This window comes from Neolamprologus multifasciatus, chromosome 2 (assembly GCF_963576455.1).
Source record: "Neolamprologus multifasciatus chromosome 2, fNeoMul1.2, whole genome shotgun sequence".
NCBI classification, from domain to species: Eukaryota; Metazoa; Chordata; class Actinopteri; order Cichliformes; family Cichlidae; genus Neolamprologus; species Neolamprologus multifasciatus.
The window spans coordinates 14,064,735-14,089,277 of record NC_140440.1 but is presented as its reverse complement, the minus strand read 5'-3'; the positions used below and the strand labels follow the sequence as shown (position 1 = coordinate 14,089,277).

At 44.1% G+C, this 24,543-nt stretch overlaps 2 protein-coding genes across 9 annotated transcripts; both read left to right on the top strand.

Annotated features, from left to right (window-relative positions):
• The first annotated feature begins 722 nt into the window (after window positions 1-722).
• On the top strand, window positions 723-18,225 carry ccdc142 (coiled-coil domain containing 142). 7 transcript variants are annotated; one of them, XM_085181302.1, is made up of 17 exons: window positions 723-1,075; window positions 1,631-1,699; window positions 3,637-3,681; window positions 3,940-4,143; window positions 4,364-4,582; window positions 4,926-6,232; window positions 7,304-7,581; window positions 8,288-8,374; window positions 8,740-8,919; window positions 9,341-9,501; window positions 9,854-10,006; window positions 10,181-10,295; window positions 12,180-12,357; window positions 14,655-14,765; window positions 15,649-15,749; window positions 15,980-16,148; window positions 16,281-18,224. In XM_085181302.1, the coding sequence occupies exons 3-17, from the start codon at window positions 3,679-3,681 to the stop codon at window positions 16,378-16,380; spliced, it is 3,366 nt and encodes a 1,121-aa protein (XP_085037428.1). In that variant the 5' UTR covers window positions 723-1,075; window positions 1,631-1,699; window positions 3,637-3,678; the 3' UTR covers window positions 16,381-18,224. The 7 variants fall into 7 exon arrangements, 6 of the variants coding, with proteins under 6 accessions (XP_085037428.1, XP_085037436.1, XP_085037415.1 ...); XM_085181310.1 differs by lacking the exon at window positions 1,631-1,699 and having other exon boundaries at window positions 3,635-3,681; XM_085181289.1 differs by lacking the exon at window positions 723-1,075 and having other exon boundaries at window positions 3,635-3,681.
• Window positions 18,226-18,709: 484 nt separating this feature from the next.
• tmem129 (transmembrane protein 129, E3 ubiquitin protein ligase) lies at window positions 18,710-24,218 on the top strand. 2 transcript variants are annotated; one of them, XM_085181332.1, is made up of 7 exons: window positions 18,710-19,069; window positions 19,506-19,564; window positions 20,575-20,832; window positions 23,040-23,197; window positions 23,271-23,430; window positions 23,511-23,583; window positions 23,664-24,218. In XM_085181332.1, the coding sequence occupies exons 1-7, from the start codon at window positions 18,865-18,867 to the stop codon at window positions 23,849-23,851; spliced, it is 1,101 nt and encodes a 366-aa protein (XP_085037458.1). In that variant the 5' UTR covers window positions 18,710-18,864; the 3' UTR covers window positions 23,852-24,218. The 2 variants fall into 2 exon arrangements, with proteins under 2 accessions (XP_085037458.1, XP_085037469.1); XM_085181343.1 differs by having other exon boundaries at window positions 18,926-19,079.
• Window positions 24,219-24,543: the final 325 nt, after the last annotated feature.

Below are 24,543 nucleotides of genomic sequence, written 5' to 3'. Positions count from 1 at the left end.
GCAGGACTGTTTATCAAAGGGAAAGTGTGACGCTTAGGAGCCAGCTAGCTGACACAATGTTACCTTTTAACCACCTGTTGTTGTTATTTAGCCGTCGTGTTGTCATCTGTCCAGAGAATAAAAAGCATGTTCATGCATGTTTTTCCTGTGTTAGAGCCTTGATTTCAATTAAAGACAGGAGGCTCGAGGTGAGGAAGTAGAAGAATGAGGGAGAGCAGAGATGGAGGAAAAACAGAAATCTATAAATCTTCAAATGTATGTTGTATGAGTACTCCGGGAGAGTAGAAAAGCTCTATATAAGAATCAGTTCATTTACCAAATGTTAAATTGTCATGTAGCATTAATGAGCTATTTGCGATATTTAAATTGTAAATAAAGGCCTACTGCAGATGTGGCCGGCAATTTTGGCCACTGTATTTAAAATGACGGGGAAACATTTTGAGTACAATTTAAAATATTATATATTTTAATCTTATGCATTATGTAAATTAACCAACTTTCCTGAAAATAATAACTTACCAGTGATTTTTTTCTTTCCTTTTTTAAACGATTGTTTACATCATGATTGTGTTTTCAGGATAAATGACGTAACATGCTGTTTAATGTGATCGCTGTTTTTATACCGTAGTTACAGCGTTACAGCCCATTACTTTAATTATGTCTGTAAGATGCGGAAGGATCCTCTCGTCGAGGCGCAAAAGTGACGCAGGCGCAAGAGTCACCAATTCGCCGCTTCATGTTTACCATAACAACTGGCGACGCTTTCTCCTGATTGGCTGCAGCTACATCCTGTCTTCCCAGGCTTCTGCCATTCAGATGCTATTTTAAACGCTTCCTTCGTGGATTAACGGGAACGTCCTTAGGAAAGGCGTAAGTCAATAATAAGATAGTTGGCTTCCAGTGAGGGGAAACGTTAGCCACAGTCAAGTGCGGATAGCAGCGCTGTGTCAACGCTAACATGAAGCTAACAGCGTTTCTTCTTCTGCGGGGAAAAAGCCAGTTGGTACTCCCCAGAGAAGTTCTTCTGTTGAGCCGAGATGCCCCAAAGATGGACGCTGAAACACAGTTTTGATAAGTAAGTGTACGATGGCTGGAAATAACACATCTGCTGGCCCTAACTAGCCTTTGTTGAGCTGACTGGTGACTCCATTAGATCATTGCCGATGTTGGAAACAGGAAGATATTAGCATGTTTCCATGTCTAGAAGAAGAGCACAGACTCATGGATACACTGTGAGCTTTTACACCGTCATCTTAAAAGAAGGACAAATGAAATTGGGACATGTACCTCCTGTTGTTGGGTGGTGTTTACATTAATATTTGTCAGAAAGTTCACAGACTGACACTGAAGCAAACATGGGCGAGCACTGAGTTTGTCATGTAGACACAGCAGAGAGCAGTGTGGCTGAACCATAGTGTGATACACAGAAAGCAAAGAGGAAACACTTGGCATTGAGTATAGCAGGCAGCATTTTCAGATGTCAGCTGTTCATAAAATGATTGTGGAGTTCATACCTTGGTTTCATATTCACATCACTGACAAATGATTTCGAATATAGACACTCTGTGACAACAGAAATGTTGGAGAGTGAATTCTGAAATAAACAGGTTCGTGCTTTGTCCTCCCACAGCTTTGTCTGCTATGGATCACAACATCCCAGAGATACTGAAAGATGCTGATGTAGAGCGAGGCCTGATTGGTAATACACATACACACACACAAACAAACACACACATGATTGGTGACCTGTCCAAGATGTGCTGTGATAGGCTCCAGCCCACGACCCTGATGAGGATAAGTGGAAGAGAATGGATGGATAGACTCGCATTACAGATTGTGAAGATAAAATATATTTTAGAAGCTACTAATAAACCAAGGGTACAACAAATAACTGAGTACACAAAGAGCATTATGGAAAAGTTGCAGATGAGCTTTGTGTACTGTGTGGTATTAGTTCTGCTAAAATAAAGACCATTCAAAACAAAACAGAAGGCTCACTGTGAAAGTTTGAACCGGTCACTGTCGGCTTGGATTAATTCTCCACACTGTGGCCTCTCTGCTCAGTTTAGCTGTGGTTTCCCCCACTGGTCTGCACAGCTGTGTGCCTGTAATCCACTCAGCATTTCCTCATTAGTCGCCACGTTAATGATAACACATGGCTAATGTGTCTGTCGGATAACTGCTAATAATGAAATGGCTAATGTTAGCGTGCAGGTTAGCATTCATGAGAACTGTTCAATACTGTAATGCAGCTGAAATGAGAACTTTACTGACCTTTGAGTTGTGAACGTTAGCTGTTAATGAGGGCTGGAGCTGTAAGCTCGTCTATTTGAGGCAGAGACAGCTCTGTTTGTATCCATACTGCTTCAAATAAGTATTTAAGTTTAATTTTAAGTTTAATATCGATTAATACAACCCTAGAATGTAAGCAACAAACGTATAAATGCTTTTGTAATTGATTCCAACCTGCTTTACACAGCTGCAGTTACAACAAGCAGCACAGAGCCCTGTTTAAAATGAATTTCAGATCGCTCTGCTGATTCCCCGTCTCTGCATTATTAGACAGTGGCACAGTAACCTTTAATGTTCCAGTTTAGATTTTACAGCTTTACTGTGCAGTCAGATAAACAGGATCACTGAGACCACACTGAGCAATGAAATGATGAACTAATTTCCTCATTCGTAAAGTGTCAGAGAGCACAGAGGAGCCAATTCATTGCAGTTTTGATTTCTACAAACACTGAAATGTCAGGAAGTTGCAAGTTTGCTGTTCTGTGTTCTTAATATGAGCACTTTTACAGTAGCATTTAATGTCAGCTCAGCATTAAGCCGACTCTGAACAGTAATGCAGAATCACATCAAACGTCTCTGCAGAGGGTTTTACACACAGACTCATCATTCGTTGGTCACAGTGAGGATCTGGACACAGTGGAAACATCTCAGTGAACATCAGGCTAAAATGGTTTTAATGCATGAAATGCATTTGGTCTGGAATCTTAATGGAGACGTGGGGTGTCTCCAGACCTCAGTCCGATCTGTGGAGCGAGCTGGAGCTGAAGAGGAGAAGACCAACAGTGCTGCTGAGATATGTGCAAACCTGGTCACCATCTGAAAGGAACGTCTGTGCTGTTCTCCACCAAATACTGAGTCATCGTTTGCTCGGGGATCAAATAATTATTTCACTCAATGACACGAAAAGTTCATTTAGAACTTTTATGTAACATGTTTTTCATTTTTGTTGTTTTATGAAATTAATTAGATTGTTTATTTCTTTGTAATGAGCCAACTTATAAACTCAGCAGTGGGTGTGAAGTAACCTGTAATTATTATATGTACATGGCCAGTCTGTGGCCACACACATAAAACATGATTAGGCCTAACAGGGACACCTCGGCCTCTGTATTCAACATGACAAGGCAACGTTACAGCTTTCAAAGAAATGGTGCCTGCACGAGAATGCATCAGTTTATTGGAAGATGTATTAACACTCTAACTAAACTATATGTACAGTAATATATATATATTTTATATATATATTACTGTACCTTGAACATATTACATGAACCAATGAAATGTGAGGGATTTTGAGCAGGATGAGCTACGACTGATCATTCATTGTTGTTGTTTCTTTCAGAGGAGTTTCACTTCCTGTTTGCTAAACAGAGGATCTGAGTGCAAATGGTATGATTTATATAAGCACACATAAACATTAATCCTCCACTGTCCATGTGAACATAGCTCCTCCCATTTCAGTCTTTTGATTTGATTTCTTTATGTTTGGAGTGAGACCTTGTAGTTTTTCAAAGGTTTTCTTCGCACTGCTTTTGCCTGTGCCTGACCCTTTACTGAGGACTGTTTATGTTGAGCCACTTCACACTGACCTCTGCATCATCCCGTTCGGGTTGCTGATTACAGATGTTCATGTCTCGTTCCTTGCAGCAAGCTGAGGTGTTAATCAGGAGCAGCTTTAACCCCAGTCTGAAGTGGTTCTTCCGGAGTCACAGTCAGGATCAGGAAGAGAAGAACTTTGTAGTGGCTCACAACCTGGTGTCCCGCTCCTCTGAGCGCCTGCTGCGTCTGCAGCAAGCGCTTCTTTCTGTGGCGCCTCAGTGGCAGCTGGTGGGCAGTGCACAGCTGTCTCAGGTGAATTTATACAGTTTGCAGTGTAACTGGATTGTGATCGGTGTGAATGAAAGCTCTCATAGTGCAGCTCAATCTCTTCAAAGATTATATCCTCAAAATTCTGACTCTTTAATTTTTGGGATGAGGTCATAATATTGAGCATTGGAACAAACATCGATCTTGTTGTAACTGAGTTCATAATCTCCTCTCCTCACTCCCACCTCCTCCCCCGTCTAATCAGGCCTGTTTTAAAGGAATGCCAGATGAAGCTGGGGTTCTTCTCCTGCCCTCCTCATCCTCCCTGCAGGGTAAATACAGAGCTCAGTGGAGACTCCTGGAGCAGCGATCCCTGCTGATTTTTATACACGAGTACACGAGGAGGGCTCGCCTAGCAGCCGTTTACATATCCAGTGTGAGCAGACTGTTGGAACATCATCAGCAACACCTTGCACCTCAGCAGGTTAGGCCGAGCTCTCAGCACTGTGATTATTGAAATGACGGTGTGATCTAAAGCTTACTGAGCACTGTGTCATATAGTCACGCGCTGCACATCACACTGTGCCAGAGGCTACCAGAGGGAACTGTCCAGTTGTGCTGAACGTTTGTGTCTTCACATTCACCTTCACTGGGTGATGAAGAGTCTGTAACAGATCACAGACGTCCGCCACAACCCTTAGTTGGATAATTGTTAAAAATGGTTGCAGGAATGCTTCTGTAACGTCGAACATTTGACATCAAAGAGTTTTAGATTTCTGTATCGCCACCCGTGCCTGTTCACACAGTCATTCTGCTCTCTTTTCCAGACCCCGTCAACTTGGTCTTCATGCAGGCTCGATCTGGGTTCACTGAGTCAAGAACTCAGGGTTCATCTCAATCACTGGTCTTGCCTGTTTTCCAAAGTCCAGTCTGACCACTTCTTGAGACATGCTGCTGGTCGACATACCAGGCTACTGCTAAAGATCAAGGAATCTCTGGACTTACTTGGTCTGCAGGCTCTGGTTTTGATGGAGCACTATGTCCAAGCGATCCTGTCCTCTGTATTCCAGACTGACTTAGACTCTGTACCAAAAGAAGTCTTGGAGGATATTTTAACAGGGACTTATCATTACAACCAGGTTGTTGATGAGCAGAGAGGTCAGCACAGCGCCTCCAAGCTAAAGACTGCAGTAATGCAGCAGGCACGTTTTTCCACATTGGATTCCAGTCTTCCAAGGATCAAAAGCCATCACCCTTCTCCTTTCTCAGTCAAAGAGTTAATGATGATTTTAGCAAGCTATCATGCAGAAATGGCAGCCAAGCAGCTGCACTACTGGGCTTCAGAGCCGCCCTGTTACTTCTGTCAGATCCACAGCAACCATGAGACTTGCACGTGTGCTCAAAACTCCACAAGTGTCAGCTGTGGGATTTCCACATTGAGATCTGAGTGGACCTGGGAGCAGCTACATTATACATATCCAATTTCCTCTCCTCTTTTAAGTCGTCCCACCCTCCAGATCTCTTGCCAAAATAAAAATACAACACCTCCTGTTTACATGCCTGATGTCCATTTGAACAAGCCAGTCTTGGAAAATCGTCCCTCTGTTTCAGCCAATCCCGCAGATACAGAACATAAAGAGGAGAACTCTAAAAAAGAACAAAGAACAAAATGCACGTCCCATTCTGCTTTTACTCAGACCGGTGTAGAAGCTTTGGACTTGGTTCAACCTGATCCGACACGTTTAGAAAGCGGCGCGCTTCTGCAGACAGCTTCACCTTTGTTAATGAGCTCCCAACATCTCCGAGGCATGCCACTGTCAAGGATTTGCCAACTTCAGCATTCCTCAGCAGAGCTGCTTTTTCAGGTGTTTGTTTCGTCCAGTGATCTGCTGGCTCCACTGGTTTCACATACACCCACACCAGAAAGACTCAGTGAACAGCCGCTTCAAACCCCAGTAACAGACGTGGTAAATGGGAAGGTTGACTCAACGATCTTGAGCGCTCGAGCACCAAATACACCCGATCCAGTGGAATTAGATAGAGAGAGCTCAAAACTGAACAAAGACCAAAATGTGGAGAGAATTCAACAGGAATGGGCTGAACTGGAAATAACTGTGCCAGATCCCACCAGCAGGTATGGTCACACCATTGTTACCACCTACTGATGTTACTGGTAGTGTTTCTGCATGCGTCCGCGTCATTCTTTGTAGGGATGTTGAGTCCATTCATATCTGCCTTACATGCTGGGCCAGACCTCTACTTTATTGTTAGAAGCAGACTATGATCCGTACAAGTGTGGTGTTAATTGTAAACATATAGAAAGTGCTGTATGGAGATGTGTCACATTTGATCTCTGACCTCTTCGTCAAGGTCAATAAATTGATCTAAAGATCAAAGTAGTAATAATGCTATATAGAACTACTTTCTTACCGCCTGTTTGTATTAATGACACATGGCAGGTTCTAAAAAGCAAGTTTGTTCCTCTGACGTCTTCTTCAAGCTCAATAAGGTTAAACTTTAATTAGTTAATTTTTCATAAAATTAACAACAATGAAAACATGATCTGGATTTATGGGGATTCTAAATATCACTCTACAGTTTCCAGTATGTTTACACTCAGGTCTAATTTCTGCCACATCTTTCAAGTTGACCCCAGAATGTGTTATTTTAAAGAAAGTGTTGTTAATAGAAATATGCTGTTATATCCTGATTGATCTTGATTCATTCGGGGAATATTTTGAAGTTCATGTAATGATGAAGTTAGTGCTGTTTTGCCACATGCATGAATTTGCACAATTCTCTTGCTTTGAAGTAAGATTGACAAAGTAAACCATGAAACATAGACTGAAGGCAGTTTTGTCCTGACAGAAGTTGTTTTTTTGTTCTTCCCAGTTTTATGTTGTCCCTGTTGGGCATTCCCAAACTAATGACTAAGCTGGACAACTGCAGGTGGAGGACAGTCGCATACAGTCTATCTGATAATATCATGCATTCATTCCGATTCGTACTGTCTTGAAAGTGACGCATTAAAAATGCAGATTCGGGCCAAGAAACACGGTCTGTTTCTGAAAAAATGATCATTCAGGCATGAAACCAACACCTTCAGATGGTGTAGGATTCATGGAAGTGAGTGCATGTTCATAAGCTACTACAGTGTTTCTATCAAAGGAGGGTTAAACATTAAGAGGTGATTTGTATCTTTCAGATCAGAGAAGGAGGAGATGTTTGAAGCAGACACAAAGACACTGGAGCCGGACCTTGTTTGCTGGTCTCACTCAGTCCAGTGGTTAGACCTGGGTGAGTCTCTGGTCTTTGCTGATCTGCTTGAACAGTATCATACCCTGCTGAGGGCTTTCTGCAGCAGAGCCCTGTGGCTGCAACTACAAGTCCCTGTAGCAGGACACACTGCAGGAAGCCTCAACCTCCAGGAGCACCACAGGGGTTTCCAGGTCATCCACCGGCTGTGTCAGGCTTCAGACACTGGTGAGAACATGGCCTCAGCAGCCACTGTGCCCACTGTCTGATGATAGCAGACATGTGGATACGTAAAGTACAGTCCAGGCTGAGCGTGTAGTGCTGTAATGTTTACTTTGCTGCTTTGTCTACAGCAGCTGTTTTGTGTCTGCGTTGTGTGTAAACTCTTCATAATTTATCTTCCTTTGGAATGGACACATCTCTGCTGCCTGTTGTCTTATCCGTGTTTGTGATTGGTCACATGAATCTATGAGCACATTCACATGAAAGTGGGGCAGCACCTTTGATAACTGATGCTGATAACCATCTTTGTGTGACTGCTTTTCCTAAACTTGGAGTCAGTGTACAGAAGATCTTTCATTTATCAGTTATGTTAAATATTTATGAAACTCCGGGGAAAGGCTCTCAGATACTCTGAGACTTAATGATGATCTGCACAATCTGAGTGCCTGATCGTTGTGTTTGCTTCTGGCACACATTTGGACCTGATGGATGGGGATGCAGTGTTTTTATCCCACAGCCTCTCATCAGTAATGATCACAGCATGTGCTGTCAGAAGGAGCTGGGGGAGCTGCACATGGTTGCTGGTAGGAAGCTTCTCTCTCAGGTTAACAGCAAAAACTCAGAGAGCAGCTCGACTGCAAAACTCTTTGAAAGGAGAAAAGCGAGCATATGAAACTGTGTTGTGTGTGACACTCCCTGTTGTATTTTGTAGGTCAAGTTCCAAAGGAGAGTGAAGCCATGCTGGAGGACATGAGTCTGTGTGTGTTACTGGTTACTGCACATGCTCAGTGGGACTATGGTTAGTGCGCTTAGACACACACACTAGGTCTGCTGCTCTGACCTTACATATCACATGTTTTTACATATATGTCGTTTTTGTTTTAGACACAGTGTGATGTCATCAGCTTTGATTTCATATTTGATTGGCCAGAGCTTTAAGAACTCTAATACACACCAAGTTATTTTTAAAACCATGTTTTACTTCATTTTTAACAGCAGTTGATAAATATAAAGTATATTATGGTGTTTTTTTTTTTATTCCTCTGCAACAATAAATAACATCGGACATCGCTCATCTATAAAAAAGAATAACATTATCTGCAGACTGACTTTGAGCTGAATCGCTGTCCCATGCTGTGCTTCTGCTTCGTCGTCTCTCCTCAGAATTGTGCCAAACTTTAGGTTCAACCCTGACAGATAAATGTTTGATAAATCAAAGAAGCTCGTTTGTGGTGACATCATCTGAAAATGTGACAACGTCAGCAACAATGGGGCGTTTCCTTCTGCTGCTGCCACCCCTCCTGTCTTCTCTGCGCTGCCATCAGTCACACAGCGGAGCCTCAGGTAAACGTTTCACCAGCAGCTCTCTAACCAAACCCAATGACATCAACTCATATCTCCAAAAGTTGATTCTGTTCATCTGGACGTAGCGTTTAGTGGGAGAAATGTTTCGTCACATCCAGGTGACTTCTTCAGTCTCAGCTGACTGCAGGTTTCAACCTTATAAACAGGACATTTGCATAATGACTGAAACCAGCCCACTGAAGGAACAATGGGCTGGGAGGTCAGTTCCTTAATCTTAATTATGCAAATTCTCATGACCACTGATCAACAACCACTGATCAGTGGGTCAGTGGGCTTTGATTGGTTGTCTCTCTTTAATATTGCAGAGTCTTTGCCTGTTTTTTCTTTTTTAAAAACAGTTTCTACACAAAATAATAATAAAATTGACTTGATCCCTGTTGTGTTTGTCTCCCCTCCACAGGTCCCTTCAGCCTCTTCCCCTGTACTCTGCAGAGGCAGACTGTTAGTTTGGTGCTGGCCTCTGTGCAGCTGCCTACTGTATGGGTGATGTCCAAGGCACACCAGTTCCTCTCCTCCTGGAGTCTCAATAAGTTCCTGCTTATTACACAGGGGGACCTCACAGTAGGTTACTCATATATTACAACCAGAACACTTGTTCTGTAGAGCTGGGTGATCAGAGGCTGTTTCATAAACACGATGCAGTGAACTCAGATCATATTCACACCACTTTGTACTAACACTGGAGTATAAACATTGCAAAGCATGTGAGCTGTGAGCTTCTAATGGCTGTCTTTGGTGCTGTACTTATTTGTGGCCCAAAGTTCATTTCATTTATTTCCCTTTGCTTCATATTTATGTATTAAGGATTTCATACGTTTCGAATAAAAAAAAACAAATTAGTTTGAGCAGTGGTGCCGAAACGTTTGGATACTTTAAGCTCAGTGTCAGTTTAAACGTGTTTTTGTGTCTGCAGGTGATGAGGGAGTCATTCGAGGTGATGGTGCATCAGACCAAATCACTAGTGATGAATTCACACAGTGACCAGCAGTCTGCTCTACACACCCACAGCCAGCTCCTCCTGCAGCAGCAGCTGGAAACGCTGGAGCGTGCTCGGTCTGCTCTGCAGGTGAGCTGTCTGCTTTCTCCTCACAGCCACGTCAGAAAGCTTCACTGCTGCTGTGCAGACGGGTGAACTGTGTGTTTAGTGTTGCTGAGGATCATATACCAGGACTATACAGAGCCACACATGATTCCCTAACCACATCTAACCAGTAATGTTGATGTCTTCACTGTCCGTCAGACCTTCTCTTCTGTGATGCTGAGGACATTCTCCAGTGACTGCAAGCAGAGGTCAGGAGAGATCTTTGAACACACCATGCCTCCTGCTGTACACTGGAAGCCCAGCCACAGGACAGGTACTCGTATCTGACCGTATGACTTCAGTTTACCTCAGTGTTTTATGTAGATTTATGTTGGAGGTAAGAAACTCCTTTGAGCACTTAGTGACCGTGTGAATAATAACTCCCGTGAAACGGGTTTTAAAACCAGAACCAGAGTCTTAAAAGGTGGCTGTAAGGTTCGGGTGAGAGGGAAGCTGACAGAGAAGTGTGGAGAACAACTATATGCTATATAAATAATATACCGGTCAGTAGAGGAAGAGGAGTTTCAGAGTAGTGGAAAACTTACAGAGACCGAGAGGACAAAGCACAAACTGAAAGACAGAGAAGTTATGAACAGATTTGAATAAAGACCACATTGATCAGGTGTTCTGGTTCAGGTGTTCTGGTTCAGGTGATCAGGTGTTCTGGTGATCAGGTGTTCAGGTGTTCAGGTGTTCAGGTGTTCTGGTGATCAGGTGTTCAGGTGATCAGGTGATCAGGTGTTCAGGTGATCAGGTGTGGCTCTTTAAGGAATGGTTTAAGTACAGCAGCCTTTGAGGCCAGTGATGTCTGATGGGCTCTTACAAAGTGAAACAAAGTGAAGTTGTTTTGTAGGTTTTATGAATTCTGAACATAAAAACTGCAGCAAACAGCAACACATTACTAAACAACTGAAGTTATTGAGGGGTTACTTTTATTCGGCTAAACTCATCAGGGCTGGGTTTAAAAATCGATTTTAGTTTCAATAAAGTGATCCATTCATTAAGTCCTGAATCCATTTTTAAGTATAAATGTATTTTTGTCAGAAACGCCAGAATCTCAGGTTAACTCACAAAACTATTTCAACAACCATCAAACAGCTAAAACAGCAAATGAGAGCAGCTAACAGAGTCCGCACAGAAACACAGAGCGTTCACCCGACGGCACGGACACGCCGTCGCTGCTGAACGTCGGCGTCTCACAGATTCTGACGCTGCAGGTTTCATCACTCAACACTCCAACAGCAAAGTCTCATTTCTGCTGTTAAACATCGAACAAATGTAAACTTTTACAAATGATGCCAAATAACAAACTCTCAGCTGTGTCTGTGATCAAACCTCTAACTTTGCTCTGCTTCACTTCAGCATCAGGTCATGTTCACTTATCTGCTATAAAAAGCCAGGCCAGAAGTTACTTTGGCACAAAGACATCTGCTGCGAGGATCACACCTGTGATGAAGTCTCACAGTGTCAGCTTTGTGTTTATACACAGATAGTTACACCGAGTTTGTAATTGCACATCAATATTCAAATAATTTGTCATTTACCAGCTTTAGAGTTCTTTCAACAGTACAATAAATGATCATTATAATATTTCTATCAGCCCTGCTGATCAGTGCTTTCAGACTAAGCCAGGAAAATACTCATGACTGTTAAAGTGTTTAAATGTTTTCATTCGGATTAACACTCAGTACTATGTGACTGTAATACAGTAAATGTCATTTTCCTGTGAGAGAGCAGGTGTGTGAGCAGGTGACCCTGTGCCACACCGCTGCAGTGCAGCAGGTTCGAGTCTCACTCCTGGCTCTTTGCTGTGTGTCTGTCTTCACTGCTCCAACACTTCCTGATCTTTGTCACTAACAGCTGCAGGTTGGACTTCCAGTCTGTTCCTTCCACAGTGACGGATCCACCCATGCATTATGAACAGAACACCAGCTGTCATGTTTGTGGGTCGCTGTCCTGGCAAAGCAGCAGCTACAGCGTGTAGTTAGTGTCGTTGCTTATGAATGCTTTTATATTCGCACCAACCACACTGAAAATAAATGACTGCTGTAATATTTCAGCAGCATCTCAGTTCAACAGAAGTTTGTATTTCAGTTGCATCGCGACGCTTCATTTTCTCTCTAAATGGCCTTTTTTGTTTGACGCTGTGTTTCCAAAGGTTTTCCCAACAGTCCCAGTGAATATGCATCTCTGGCAGCTCAAACTGTGATTGGTCAAGTGTTAGAGGGCGTGGCTCCTCTGTCTGACGACGCACGAGTCCAAGCATTGAGTATAACGATGACAGCGTTCATGGAGGCGTGGATGGAGCACATCCTGAGACAGAAGATCAAGTTCAGGTGTGTTTTAGAGCACAGACTGTGTTAGCCAACAAACTGACGACATGTCATTAAAAACAGCAGTTTGGTACGTGTGACTCTTCAATCCAATTCAATTCAATTTTATTTATATAGCGCCAAATCACAACAACAGTCGCCTCAAGGCGCTTCATAGATACAGAGAAAAACCCAACAATCATATGACCCCCTATGAGCAGCACTTTGGCGACAGTGGGAAGGAAAAACTCCCTTTTAACAGGAAGAAACCTCCAGCAGAACCAGGCTCAGGGAGGGGCGGGGCCATCTGCTGCGACCGGTTGGGGTGAGAGAAGGAAGACAGGATAAAGACATGCTGTGGAAGAGAGACAGAGATTAATAACAGATATGATTCAATACAGAGAGGTCTGTTAACACATAGTGAGCGAGAAAGGTGACTGGAAAGGAAAAACTCAATGCATCATGGGAATCCCCCGGCAGCCTACATCTATTGCAGCATAACTAAGGGAGGATTCAGGGTCACCTGGTCCAGCCCTAACTATATGCTTTAGCAAAAAGGAAAGTTTGAAGCCTAATCTTGAAAGTAGAGATAGTGTCTGTCTCCCGAATCCAAACTGGAAGCTGGTTCCACAGAAGAGGGGCCTGAAAACTGAAGGCTCTGCCTCCCATTCTACTTTTAAATACTCTAGGAACAACAAGTAGGCCTGCAGAGCGAGAGCGAAGTGCTCTAATAGGGTGATATGGTACTACAAGGTCATTAAGATAAGATGGGGCCTGATTATTTAAGACCTTGTATGTGAGGAGCAGGATTTTGAATTCTGGATATAACAGGAAGCCAAAACAGGAGAAATATGCTCTCTCTTTCTAGTCCCTGTCAGTACTCTTGCTGCAGCATTTTGGATTAACTGAAGGCTTTTCAGGGAGTTTTTTGGACATCCTGATAATAATGAATTGCAGTAGTCTAGCCTGGAAGTAATAAATGCATGAACTAGTTTTTCAGCGTCACTCTGAGACAGGATATTTCTAATTTTAGAGATGTTGCACAAATGGAAGAACGCAGTCTTACATATTTGTTTAATATGTGCGTTGAAGGACATATCCTGGTCAAAAATGACTCCAAGGTTCCTCACAGTGTTACTGGAGGCCAAGGTAATGCCATCCAGAGTAATAATCTGGTTAGATACCATATTTCTAAGCTTTTCAGCGCCGAGTACAATGACCTCAGTTTTATCTGAGTTAAGAAGCAGAAAGTTAGTGGCCATCCAAGTCTTTATGTCTTTAAGACATTCCTGCAGTTTAACTCATTGGTGTGTGTTATCTGGCTTCATGGACAGATAGAGCTGGGTGTCATCTGCATAGCAGTGTAAATGTATGCTATGTCTTCTAATGATGCTGCCTAGGGGAAGCATGTATAATGTAGACAGAATTGGTCCTAGCACTGAACCCTGTGGAACTCCATAATTAACCTCAGTGTGTGAAGAGGACTCTCCATTTACATGCACAAATTGGAGTCTATTAGATAGATATGATACAAACCACTGCAGCACAGTACCTGTAATACCTACAGCATGTTCTAATCGCTCTAATAGGATATTATGGTCGACAGTATCGACGCTGCACTGAGGTCTAGCAGGACAAGCACAGAGATGAGTCCACTGTCAGAGGCCATAAGAAGATCATTTGTAACCTTCACTAAAGCTGTTTCTGTGCTGTGATGAACTCTGAAACCTGACTGAAACTCTTCAAATAAACCATTCCTCTGCAGATGATCTGTTAGCTGTTTGACAACTACTCTTTCAAGGATGTTTGATATGAAAGGAAGGTTGGAGATCGGCCTATAATTAGCTAAGACTGCTGGGTCTAGAGATGCTTTTTGAGTAAAGGTTTAACTGCAGCCACCTTGAAGGCCTGTGGTACATAGCCGATTATTAGAGATAGGTTGATCATATATAAGATCGAAGAATTAATCAATGGCAGGACTTCTTTGAGCAGTTTTGTAGGAATGGGGTCTAAAAGACACGTTGATGGTTTGGAGGAAGTAATTATTGAAGTTAACTCAGAAAGATCAATTGGAGAAAAAGAGTCTAACTTAACATCAATGGTACTAAGAGTAGCTGTAGATAATATTACATCTGTGGGATGATTATTGGTAATTTTTTCTCTAATGATAAAAATTTTATTTGTGAAGAAGTTCATGAAGTCATCACTAGTTAACGTTAAAGGGATGGTTGGCTCAAAAGAGCTCTGACTTCACTCACACGTCACATAAACACAAACCATCTCCAGATGTTGACAAATGTCCTTTTGCTCTTTGTTTTTAGCGTGCAGGGCGCTCTTCAGCTGAAGCAAGACTTTGACTCTATTAGAGAAATGATCCAGTCCGACCAGTATGGTCTGTCAGCTGAGCTCCACCAGCAGCTGCTCAGCCTCAGGTATCACCATCTGCCTTTTTCTCTTATTCATTGTCATCTTCATCTCCCTGATTAACTAGTCAAACCAGTAACAAATATCCAAAACCAGCCCAAACGAGCCGACGTGTTCAATTCAATTTTATTTATAGAGACCAAATCACAACAACAGTCGCCTCAAGGTGCTTTATGAAAGCTTAGCAGCTGTACATACTCCAGATATCTGAGACCACTGCTTTACTGTGAGCTTCACACTGTGGAAGCCGTCATCTTTCTAGTCTTACTGACCACCGAACGTCACATTTTTCCATCTGCAATTTTAAATTACCAATCAATCACACAGTCAGTAAATATGCAACTTATAAAGTTACGTTGAAACCAAGCACACCGTTGTTGTTCTTGTGACATTACCAATAAGTTTGATGTGTCACATGACCCTCTTCCTATTGAAAAAACAAAAGTTGTATCCAAGATGGCCGACTTCTAAATGGCCACCATGGTCACCACCCATCTTGAGGAGTTTGCCCCCTCACATATACTAATGTGCCACAAACAGGACTTTAATATCACCAACCATTCCCATGTTATTACGCTGTATCCATAGAAACAGCCCACCCTGTGTATAAGTCACTTTGACGTGATGTCAGAGTGGGACTCAGTTTTCCAAATGCAGCTGCAGTGCTGGGACCAGATGTGCACAAGAAGATAATCATACAAATGTTGCTATTTTCAGTATTTAGTCACATCTTTGTTGTACACCTCAAACATTGTGACTTCGACTGTTTTTGGTTATCTGCTGGGTCTGTTCAAGTAAAAAATATTAAAGTGTTACTTTTTAATGTTTTACTGTGCTGGGAGAGTGTAAATAACAAGTGATGACGTTCCTCGGTGCTCTCTCTGTCTGCAGGGTTTTTCAGCAGGTGGACTCAGCAGTGGTGTGTCTGCTCCAGCAGCCGCAGGCTAAACCGTACGTGCAGCCTCGACCCTGGGAGCCGTTCACTCGCTGCTGTAAGTGTCACATCAGTCTGCAGCATTCAAATGTTCATCTCCCTGGTTCCTTCAGTACACACACATTTCAGAGGCGTGTTGGGCTGTGAGGAAGAGCACAAATGTTTTCTGTCCTTCATCAACCAAACACAGTGTTCTGTTAGGATTCACAGGCCTGCTGCTGTGTTGTTGCCGTTCATGTGACAAATACAATGAGAGGCGGTGGTGATGAGCCTGCTATAATTCTCCAGGTCCGGCTGACAGAAACAGGGACAGCACTGATGCTGCTGTGGGGAGTAGCATAGCCAACCTGAGGTGCATGGAGGGCGAGGACCTGCCTCAGTCTGATTCCTCATACACGCCTACCGACCTCCCTCCAGTAGACCCATCGACCCCCGCAGAGCCATACCTCGCTCCAAGGTACAGTTCTCCCATTCTCTCTATGGAGGTAGTGCAGAGATTCATCATTTGTTTGACACAGTAATGGTCCTGATGCACACGTTTCCCCTCAAAGTCGCTCCCAGTTAAGAAGTGTTTCCTTTGTGCTCACAGCCTGGTGCTGGGTGCAGCTCAGCAGGACTGGTTAGACCTGAGGATTCAGACCAGTGCCCGTCGCTGGAGGCTGCCCTGCCTGTCCAACTCTGAACACTGAACACTTGGATTCAGTAGCAACATTTGAAGAAATATCATGTAAATACATAAAAATAATAATTTTATTTTTGATAAATAGACATGAGGGAGGCACCATGAAGCAGGTACAACAACAAACCCCAGTCAGACACAATGGGAATCACAACACTGGTTAGAACTTCACGCTCACATATGTTTGAAATGTGTCAAATGAATGAAATGATAATTAATTTAAAAACAAAATGCTCTTATTTTCAGAAATATTTCTTTTACCTCTGTTTTATAAACCTGAATAAATCTGTTTGTGTTTGCATGTTCATGTGCTCGTGCTTCTTTCATTGCTGTTGTTAGTTTATCAGACTGGAACTGGACTAAGTGCACCATGAAAACCATTTGATGCTTCTCATCTCATTCAGTTGAATTCATTTCTGTGCTTTATGACTTTATTTCAATAGTTCAACTGCAGAACAACAAACAAAGGACCTGAAGACAGAAGCAAATGTTACATTGTGTTATAAAAGTGATTTTCTTTTACTTCTGTTCCCCTGTACTCTTGATGGATGAGAAGCACAAATCATTTCCTTACTAACCCCTCCTGTTGTTGTTTGCACTACTCAATGACAGGGAACACATTTCTAAACTTGTCCATCCTGGTTGTTATTAGTGCCACCATCTCAAAGCCATGCATCATCGCAGGTCTCGCTGCGTCTCGTAAGCTCTGTATGACTTCTGTTATACCTGCCTCACATTTACACACATTCTGTCTTGTTTTCACTGAACGCCAACTTTCCATTCTCTCATCTACCTCCTGCCTCACTACAGATCTCAGTATTGTCTTCGAACATCACGCTCTATGGACGCTGACTTCATCTGTGTCCATCACCACAGCAACCAGCAGTCGGGCTTCATGCTGAGAAAGAATGAGAGTCGCCTCTCTTCTTAACCCAGCTTCAACAACAACTCTATCATATCTGAGCTCTGCACATCACCCTTGTTCCTGGAAATAAATACGTACAAATCCTCGGGCATCCTCTCGCTCTCTAAGCTTGTGTCAAACAATTTGGTCCATACACAGGTAACAACATCTGTACCAACTCATCTTCTTCACAGCTGCCCTCCTCTTTATCAATCCTCTGTATTTCCTGATTCACTGACTGTCCTCCATCCTTCTCAACACGTTTTCTTCACTCGTTAGTGCGTTCCCATCTCTGTCTTAACTCACTGCAGGTACAAATCAACACAGACCCCAGGACACGACATTCTCACCATATTTCACTCACTAAACGACATATTTGCAACTTCAGAAATGTTGTGATATGCGGTATTGCAATAACATATACTGATTATTATCACCTTTCTCAACTGCAGATTGTGTGCATACAAGCCCTACATGACCAACCACAATGCAAAGTGTTGGATGCAGTGATGTAAAGCATGCTGCTGTGTAGAGCAGTGGAGGCTTGTCCTCTGGACTTTGGGTTTGGTGATTGCCAACAGAGCATTACTTCTCTGATCGCACTGTGCCAGGTGTAAAGTTTGGTGGAGGGGGGATTATGATGGGGGTTGAATTTCAGGAGTCGGTCTTGCCTCCTTAGTTGTAGTGAAATAAACTCATGAACATTTTCTTTGACAAAGAACAGCTGTACAGAATCTCAGTAGGCTCATCTTGTTCATTTGAATCTTTTCTGCTTATTTATTCATTTCTGTGTTATTACCAGTGTAGGGACTAGTTAACTACGTTAATAACTACCTTATTATTGTGGTAACGAGCACGGTAACTAGTTATTATGCCAAAATAAGGAACGCGTTACTCATTACTGGGATTTAGATAGGCTCCACAGAGCTTCCACAGATTCAGTAACATTAGCAAGTGGTGGAGACCAGCAGGTGGATGAGGGAAAGGGGAGGCAGGAGGAGCAGAGACCCGAGGTGGCCTCCGGTCCGAGTGTGAACTGAACTTCAGGTAAGAAGTTATGACCTGCAGTCTATCTGGGTCAGATATAAACCAAGTTTAGGTGGAGTTTATTTTCGTTATGCTGCGTACTAGCTAGCATGACGGAGTTTCTATACAGCTGGATGGGTGCTATGAAGTTACTGATGTTGAACTTTATTTTGTTCATAAGGTTAGTTAGTAGAGTTGCCGTAAAAAACGGAATTGTCTCTATTCAGAGAAAATATTACGCGTTTCGTATTGAAGTGAAAAGTTTGTCCCGGACTTCAGCTACAATGAAAAAAAGACACAAAGCTGGAGTTATTCTGTGTCTTTGCTGCACAGCTGCCTCTTCAGATGAGCTGAAGCTGTTATCGCTGCAAAGTCACTGAAGTGCAAACGTGTGAAAGGCGGACCAGACTTTCGGTTCGTCTTCTTACAGCCGGTAGGGGGCGCTAATGGCTCAACTCGGTGTTTGAAAACGGCATTTTGAAAAAGCGTCGAAGAAAAGAAAAGACGACGAAGAAGAAAACGTATGAGGAAGTGAGGTAAATATACTCGGACCTCGGCAGTAGTATGGAGAGCCCAGAGCTGTCGTTTACTTTGGCTTACATCGTCCTCTCCTTCTGTTTCGTGTTCACGCCCAATGAGTTCCGCTCGGCCGGTCTCACCGTCCAGAACCTGTTCTCGTCGTGGCTGGGCAGCGAGGACGTGGGCTTCATCCAGTATCACGTCAGAAGGACCAGCATCACCGTTGTGGTCCACTCCGCGCTGCCTTTAGGTAAACACAGGTAGAAGAACACACTGTTCCCCGCGATCCACGTCACGCACAGTGGGTGTTAGAACCGGAGTCACCATGGTAACATTTTGGAACCATGGGTAAGAAAAATAAGAGGCATTAAAAAAGGTTAGAACAGTTTAAATAAGTGAATAATTTGTACTTTAAGTCCACGCACAGGTCAGTAATGATGGAGGACACACCCGTGGGAGCGATAACACTTTGATTTTGAGCTTTTAAATCAGTGCTTGGCAGTAGACACGATTTTATACACGAGACCCCGAGCAGAGGACAGTCATGGTCTGACCTGGTCTTGGTTTGTTGCTCCGTGGAGGGGCCCTGTGCACCACAGCAGCAGCCACGGTGATGTTTGTGTGCCTGATGAACATGGAGCAGGGTTCGTGTTTGTCTGATGCTATATTGTGTCTTCTCTCTGCAGGTTACTACATGGGAATGTGTGTCGCTGCTCCAGAAAAAAACCTGGTTAACATTTACCAGGTGGGTTGGCTGGTTGACTGCAGCCTGCACGGGGCCACACCCTCTGTTGTGTACTTAAGGAAACACATTTATGTTGATGTAGATCCTGGAGAACAGGGCGGTGCATTTGGAGAGTGAGCCGTACTATGAGTTTACACTGGCTTATATAAAACATTATCAAAAAAACAAAATGCATCAGTTAAGTAAAAACACGACACTTTGGAGTCGGTCATTAACTTTTATCCTGTCAGGTTAGATGTAATGTTCACCACTGTTTTTAAGCAAAGTCAGAGAATGGATCGTTAGCATTCGCAGTTCATTCTTCTTTATCCATGTTGGCTCACTGGTAATGATGCTGGTGAAAGTCTGACAGAGACGCAGGCTGACCAGCAGATGGCAGCGCAGCATCTCTCTGTTATTTATTTAAACCAAAACTCTTCCAAACAGAAGAAACGGCTCAAGCTGTTCTGTTGTCATCGTCGTCCACCTCTTTTACTGCAACACGTGCCCACACTCTGCTACACTGCTTGGGTGAAAGTGATGTAACTGTGTGTGACAAACAGTGCATTTTCCACTGATTGTGTGTTTGATTTTTGCCTTGTTGATCAGAGTAAGCTGTGATGGGCTGTGACATGCAGGACCCACACATGCACACTGTCAAAGGACTGCTTCTGCCTACAGCCTTTTAGCCGACTCGTTCCCGGTGCAGCTTCCCTGTCTCTGGGTCCAGCTGTATTTGAAGAAAACCTTATGAGGCATCACATTTCCACGAGGGTTTCATGACTCTGTGGGGTAGAAACGTTTGAATTTATGCAGGAAATGGTTTTGTTTGCAGAATAGCACATTTGATGAATTGAAAAAAGAAGTCAGTTTTCCATAATGTAACCTGTAGGAATAACCAGAACACAGGAGCCAATAAGCAAAAGTGTTGGAATCATTTTGTTGTTGTTGTCTTTTGTTTAGTTTTAGTGGTTCCAACTCTCTTGATCATGAATCTGAAGCAGTGATGTCTTGTGTTGTTGTTTCTCCAGGTTAGTGACAACTGGAGAGCGTTTCTCCTTCTGTCTCTCTGCCTCCAGTTGGTCAGCTGGATAATTGTCTTCTACTGGTCCTGGCGTCGCTGGCACAATCATCCAATCAGTAAGGTGCTGCAGGCCCATGTGCAGCCCCCTTTCTCCAGCTGGGGCTCTGTGGCAGTCAGCATCAACACTGAGTTCAGACACATAGATAAGTTTGCTACAGGAGCACCGGGAGCTAGAGTCATCGTCACTGACACCTGGGTGTTAAAGGTGAGCGTTAATAAATATGTGTATAGCTTTTCTTTGGCAATGCCCTCATAGCAAGGCATACCTGCACAACTCTAGTTTCACGCACTGCAGAGAAACTCCGAGAAATCCTGATCCTGTGCTTTCCTACGAGTCTCAGTTGTCAGGACAACAGTCCACAGAAAGTCCTATCAGAAAAATGACCCTTATATCATAAACATCTTTTTTTTTCAGCCTCTTCTCGCCATCGTCAGAGAAACGTGTAAATGACTGTTTCTGATAGACTGTTGATCATAAATGAAACAAAGCGTCCGTTTGTTTCTGCTTTTATAAAGTCTGTGGTTAAAGGGCTCACAGCTGATTTGAGACCCGTCACAGTTAGGAACCGTTATCACAGACGGACTAGAAGGAACCTCGACCCCGTTCAGTTGAAAACTGATGATATTTATTATTGCCATTGTTTCCCTGCCCTCTTCGTCTCCAAGGCAACCATTTCGGAGACGGGAAAATTGCAGATTGGTTGCACGCTGTCGTAGTAACGCTGTCGCGGTAACGCTGTTGCAGTACCGTTGTCGGAGTGTCGCAGTAACGCAGTGTCGCAGTGTCGCAGTAACGCAGTAGCAGTGTCGCAGCAACGCTGTCGCAGTGTCGCAGTAACGCTGTCGCAGTGTTGCAGTAACGCAGTAACACAGTAACGCTGTCACGGTAACGCTGTCACGGTAACGCTGTCGCAGTAACGCAGTGACGCTGTCGCAGTAACGCAGTGACGCTGTCACAGTAACGCAGTGATGCTGTCGCAGTAACGTTGTCGTAGTAGCGCAGTGTTGCAGTAACGCAGTGTCGCAGTAACGCTGTCGCAGTAACGCAGTGTCGCAGTAACGCTGTCGCAGTAACGCAGTGACGCTGTCGCAGTAACGTTGTCGTAGTAACGCAGTGTCGCAGTAACGCTGTCGCAGTAACGCAGTGTCGCAGTAACGCTGTCGCAGTAACGCAGTGACGCTGTCGCAGTAACGTTGTCGTAGTAACGCAGTGTTGCAGTAACGCTGTCGCAGTGTCGCAGTAACGCTGTCGCAGTAACGCAGTAACGCAGTGGCGCAGTAACGCAGTGTCGCAGTGTCGCAGTAACGCTGTCACGGTAACGCTGTCACGGTACCGTTGTCGCAGTAACGCAGTGTCGCAGTAACGCAGTGTCGCTGTCGCAGTAACGCAGTGACGCTGTCACAGTAACGCAGTGATGCTGTCGCAGTAACGTTGTCGTAGTAGCGCAGTGTTGCAGTAACGCAGTGTCGCAGTAACGCTGTCGCAGTAACGCAGTGTCGCAGTAACGCTGTCGCAGTAACGCAGTGACGCTGTCGCAGTAACGTTGTCGTAGTAACGCAGTGTCGCAGTAACGCTGTCGCAGTAACGCAGTGTCGCAGTAACGCTGTCGCAGTAACGCAGTGACGCTGTCGCAGTAACGTTGTCGTAGTAACGCAGTGTTGCAGTAACGCTGTCGCAGTGTCGCAGTAACGCTGTCGCAGTAACGCAGTAACGCAGTGGCGCAGTAACGCAGTGTCGCAGTGTCGCAGTAACGCTGTCACGGTAACGCTGTCACGGTACCGTTGTCGCAGTAACGCAGTGTCGCAGTAACGCAGTGTCGCAGTAACGCAGTGTCGCAGTAACGCAGTGTCGCAGTAACGCTGTCGCAGTAACACAGTGTCGCAGTAACACAGTGTCGCAGTAACGCTGTCGCAGTAACGCAGTGTCACAGTAACGCAGTGTCGCAGTAACGCTGTAACGGTACCGTTGTCGCAGTAACGGTACCGTTGTCGCAGTAACGTTGTCGCAGTAACGCTGTCACACTTGTGGTCTGACCATGGAAACGTGATTCTGTGCACGGCGAACAAACAAACGCAGACCTACACGGACACAGAGAGACGGCGTGGGCTTCCCTGTGTGCTCTAATGTTGTCGCAGTAACGTTGTCCCTGTGTGTCTAATCATTGTGATGATTAACTGAGCAATGATACAAATCCATTCTGAGCTTTTCATGTAATTATTTTGGTACATAAATATTTTTAGAGCATCTTCACTGGTTTTCTGCATCTTAATATGTTTAGTTTTTTTAATGTTAGTTATTTATAGAGCAGGGACTTGGTAACTTCGCTGCATTTCAACAAGAATCCAACTGCTGACTTGTGCGCATGAGCTTTGTCTGCTCAGGCACGTCTGACCCTCTTTGTCTGCTTCCAGGTGACCACGTATCACATTCACATGGCCCTGCAGAGCGATTGCCACGTCACAGTGACAGAGTCCACACAGCACCTGAGTCCGGATTCAGCCTCGCCCACAGAGATCCTGACCCTGAGAGTTGACAGCATTAACCCTGCTGTCACACCATTCAATATCAAGTATGTGTTGTCTCGACAAAACGGCACGTCTCTTGTCAAAGAGAAATCAAATCATCTTTCCCACTCGTTCCAGGCTCAACTCTACGGAGTATGCAGAGCTCCGGGAGAAGCTCCGGGCTCCCATCAGAAACTCTCCTAACGTGGTGATCCATCAAACGCTCAGTGAACTCTTTTTGGAAACGTTCAAGGCTCAGGTGGACCTCAATCAGCCGTACGCCCTCCCCCACGGACAGGTACACACTGCTGCATTCATCAAATTGTGTCCAGTGCTGAGATGAGATGAGTCAGAAGCATGTGCTGTGTGCGTACACAGGAGTTAGAGCCCTGTATCGGCTGCATGCAGGTTCCAGCAAACGCCAAACTGGTCACGCTTTGCCGCGAAGCAGGTAAAACTACGCTGATCGTTTTTTGGGTGGGTTCGTATGTGCTCGTGTAACTACGCCTGTGTGATTCCTGTCTGCTACAGAGACCGATGATGACGATTCAGACTGCCAGCAGTGTCACTGCAGACCCATGTGGTGTCTGTTGTGTCTGGGTCGATGGTTCGCCAGCCGTCTAGACGAGCAGACACCGGAGACGTGGTTGTCCAGCAGGGTTCCCTGCCCTACTTGTAGAGCCAAGTTCTGTATTCTGGATGTGTGCGCGGTCCGATGACGGGCGCATGTCCCCCCCACACTGACTTTTAATGTTTCGAATGTTGACCAAGGGTTTCTGCTCAACATCCTCCAACCAGAGCGGCACCTGGACTGGATGTGGTCGTGTTCGATTTCTGCTTTTATGGAAACGAAATAAAAACAATCCTATGAAGTATCACTTATTTCATATTTGTGTGTTGTTACAGCACCAAATCTTCTCATGAAGGGCCCTTTCTGCGTCTTTTCTTATGCAGCGTAGCAACAAATATGAAATAAGTTTTAGATGGAACATTTGTGACATTTATCACGTGAGGGCAAAATTCTGATTACTGTGATGTGGAGCGAATGTACGAATCTACAGTTTAATAAAGTTTAACTCAACTTGGTTTGTATTTTAAATGTTTGTATGAATACCAAAGACTGAAAAACGGTGTAAATAATAAATGTAGTGATATGGAAGGAAACCTCGCAGACAAAAGCTGCTGCCTGCAGTGGATTAAACGATGCCTGGAAACGGGGTCACACATCCAGTCGGTGCCAGGCTCTCATGAAGTATTTGCATATCTGAGGCCCGACACTGAGCTAAGGCGACGCTGCATATAACACACGTTTAGTTCAGTTGTGTGTTCATGATCACTCAGTTTGTATGCAGTGAAACCCTCACCGTGGTCACCTGACTTTGTTTTTCAAATGTGAGAAAAATAATACAAC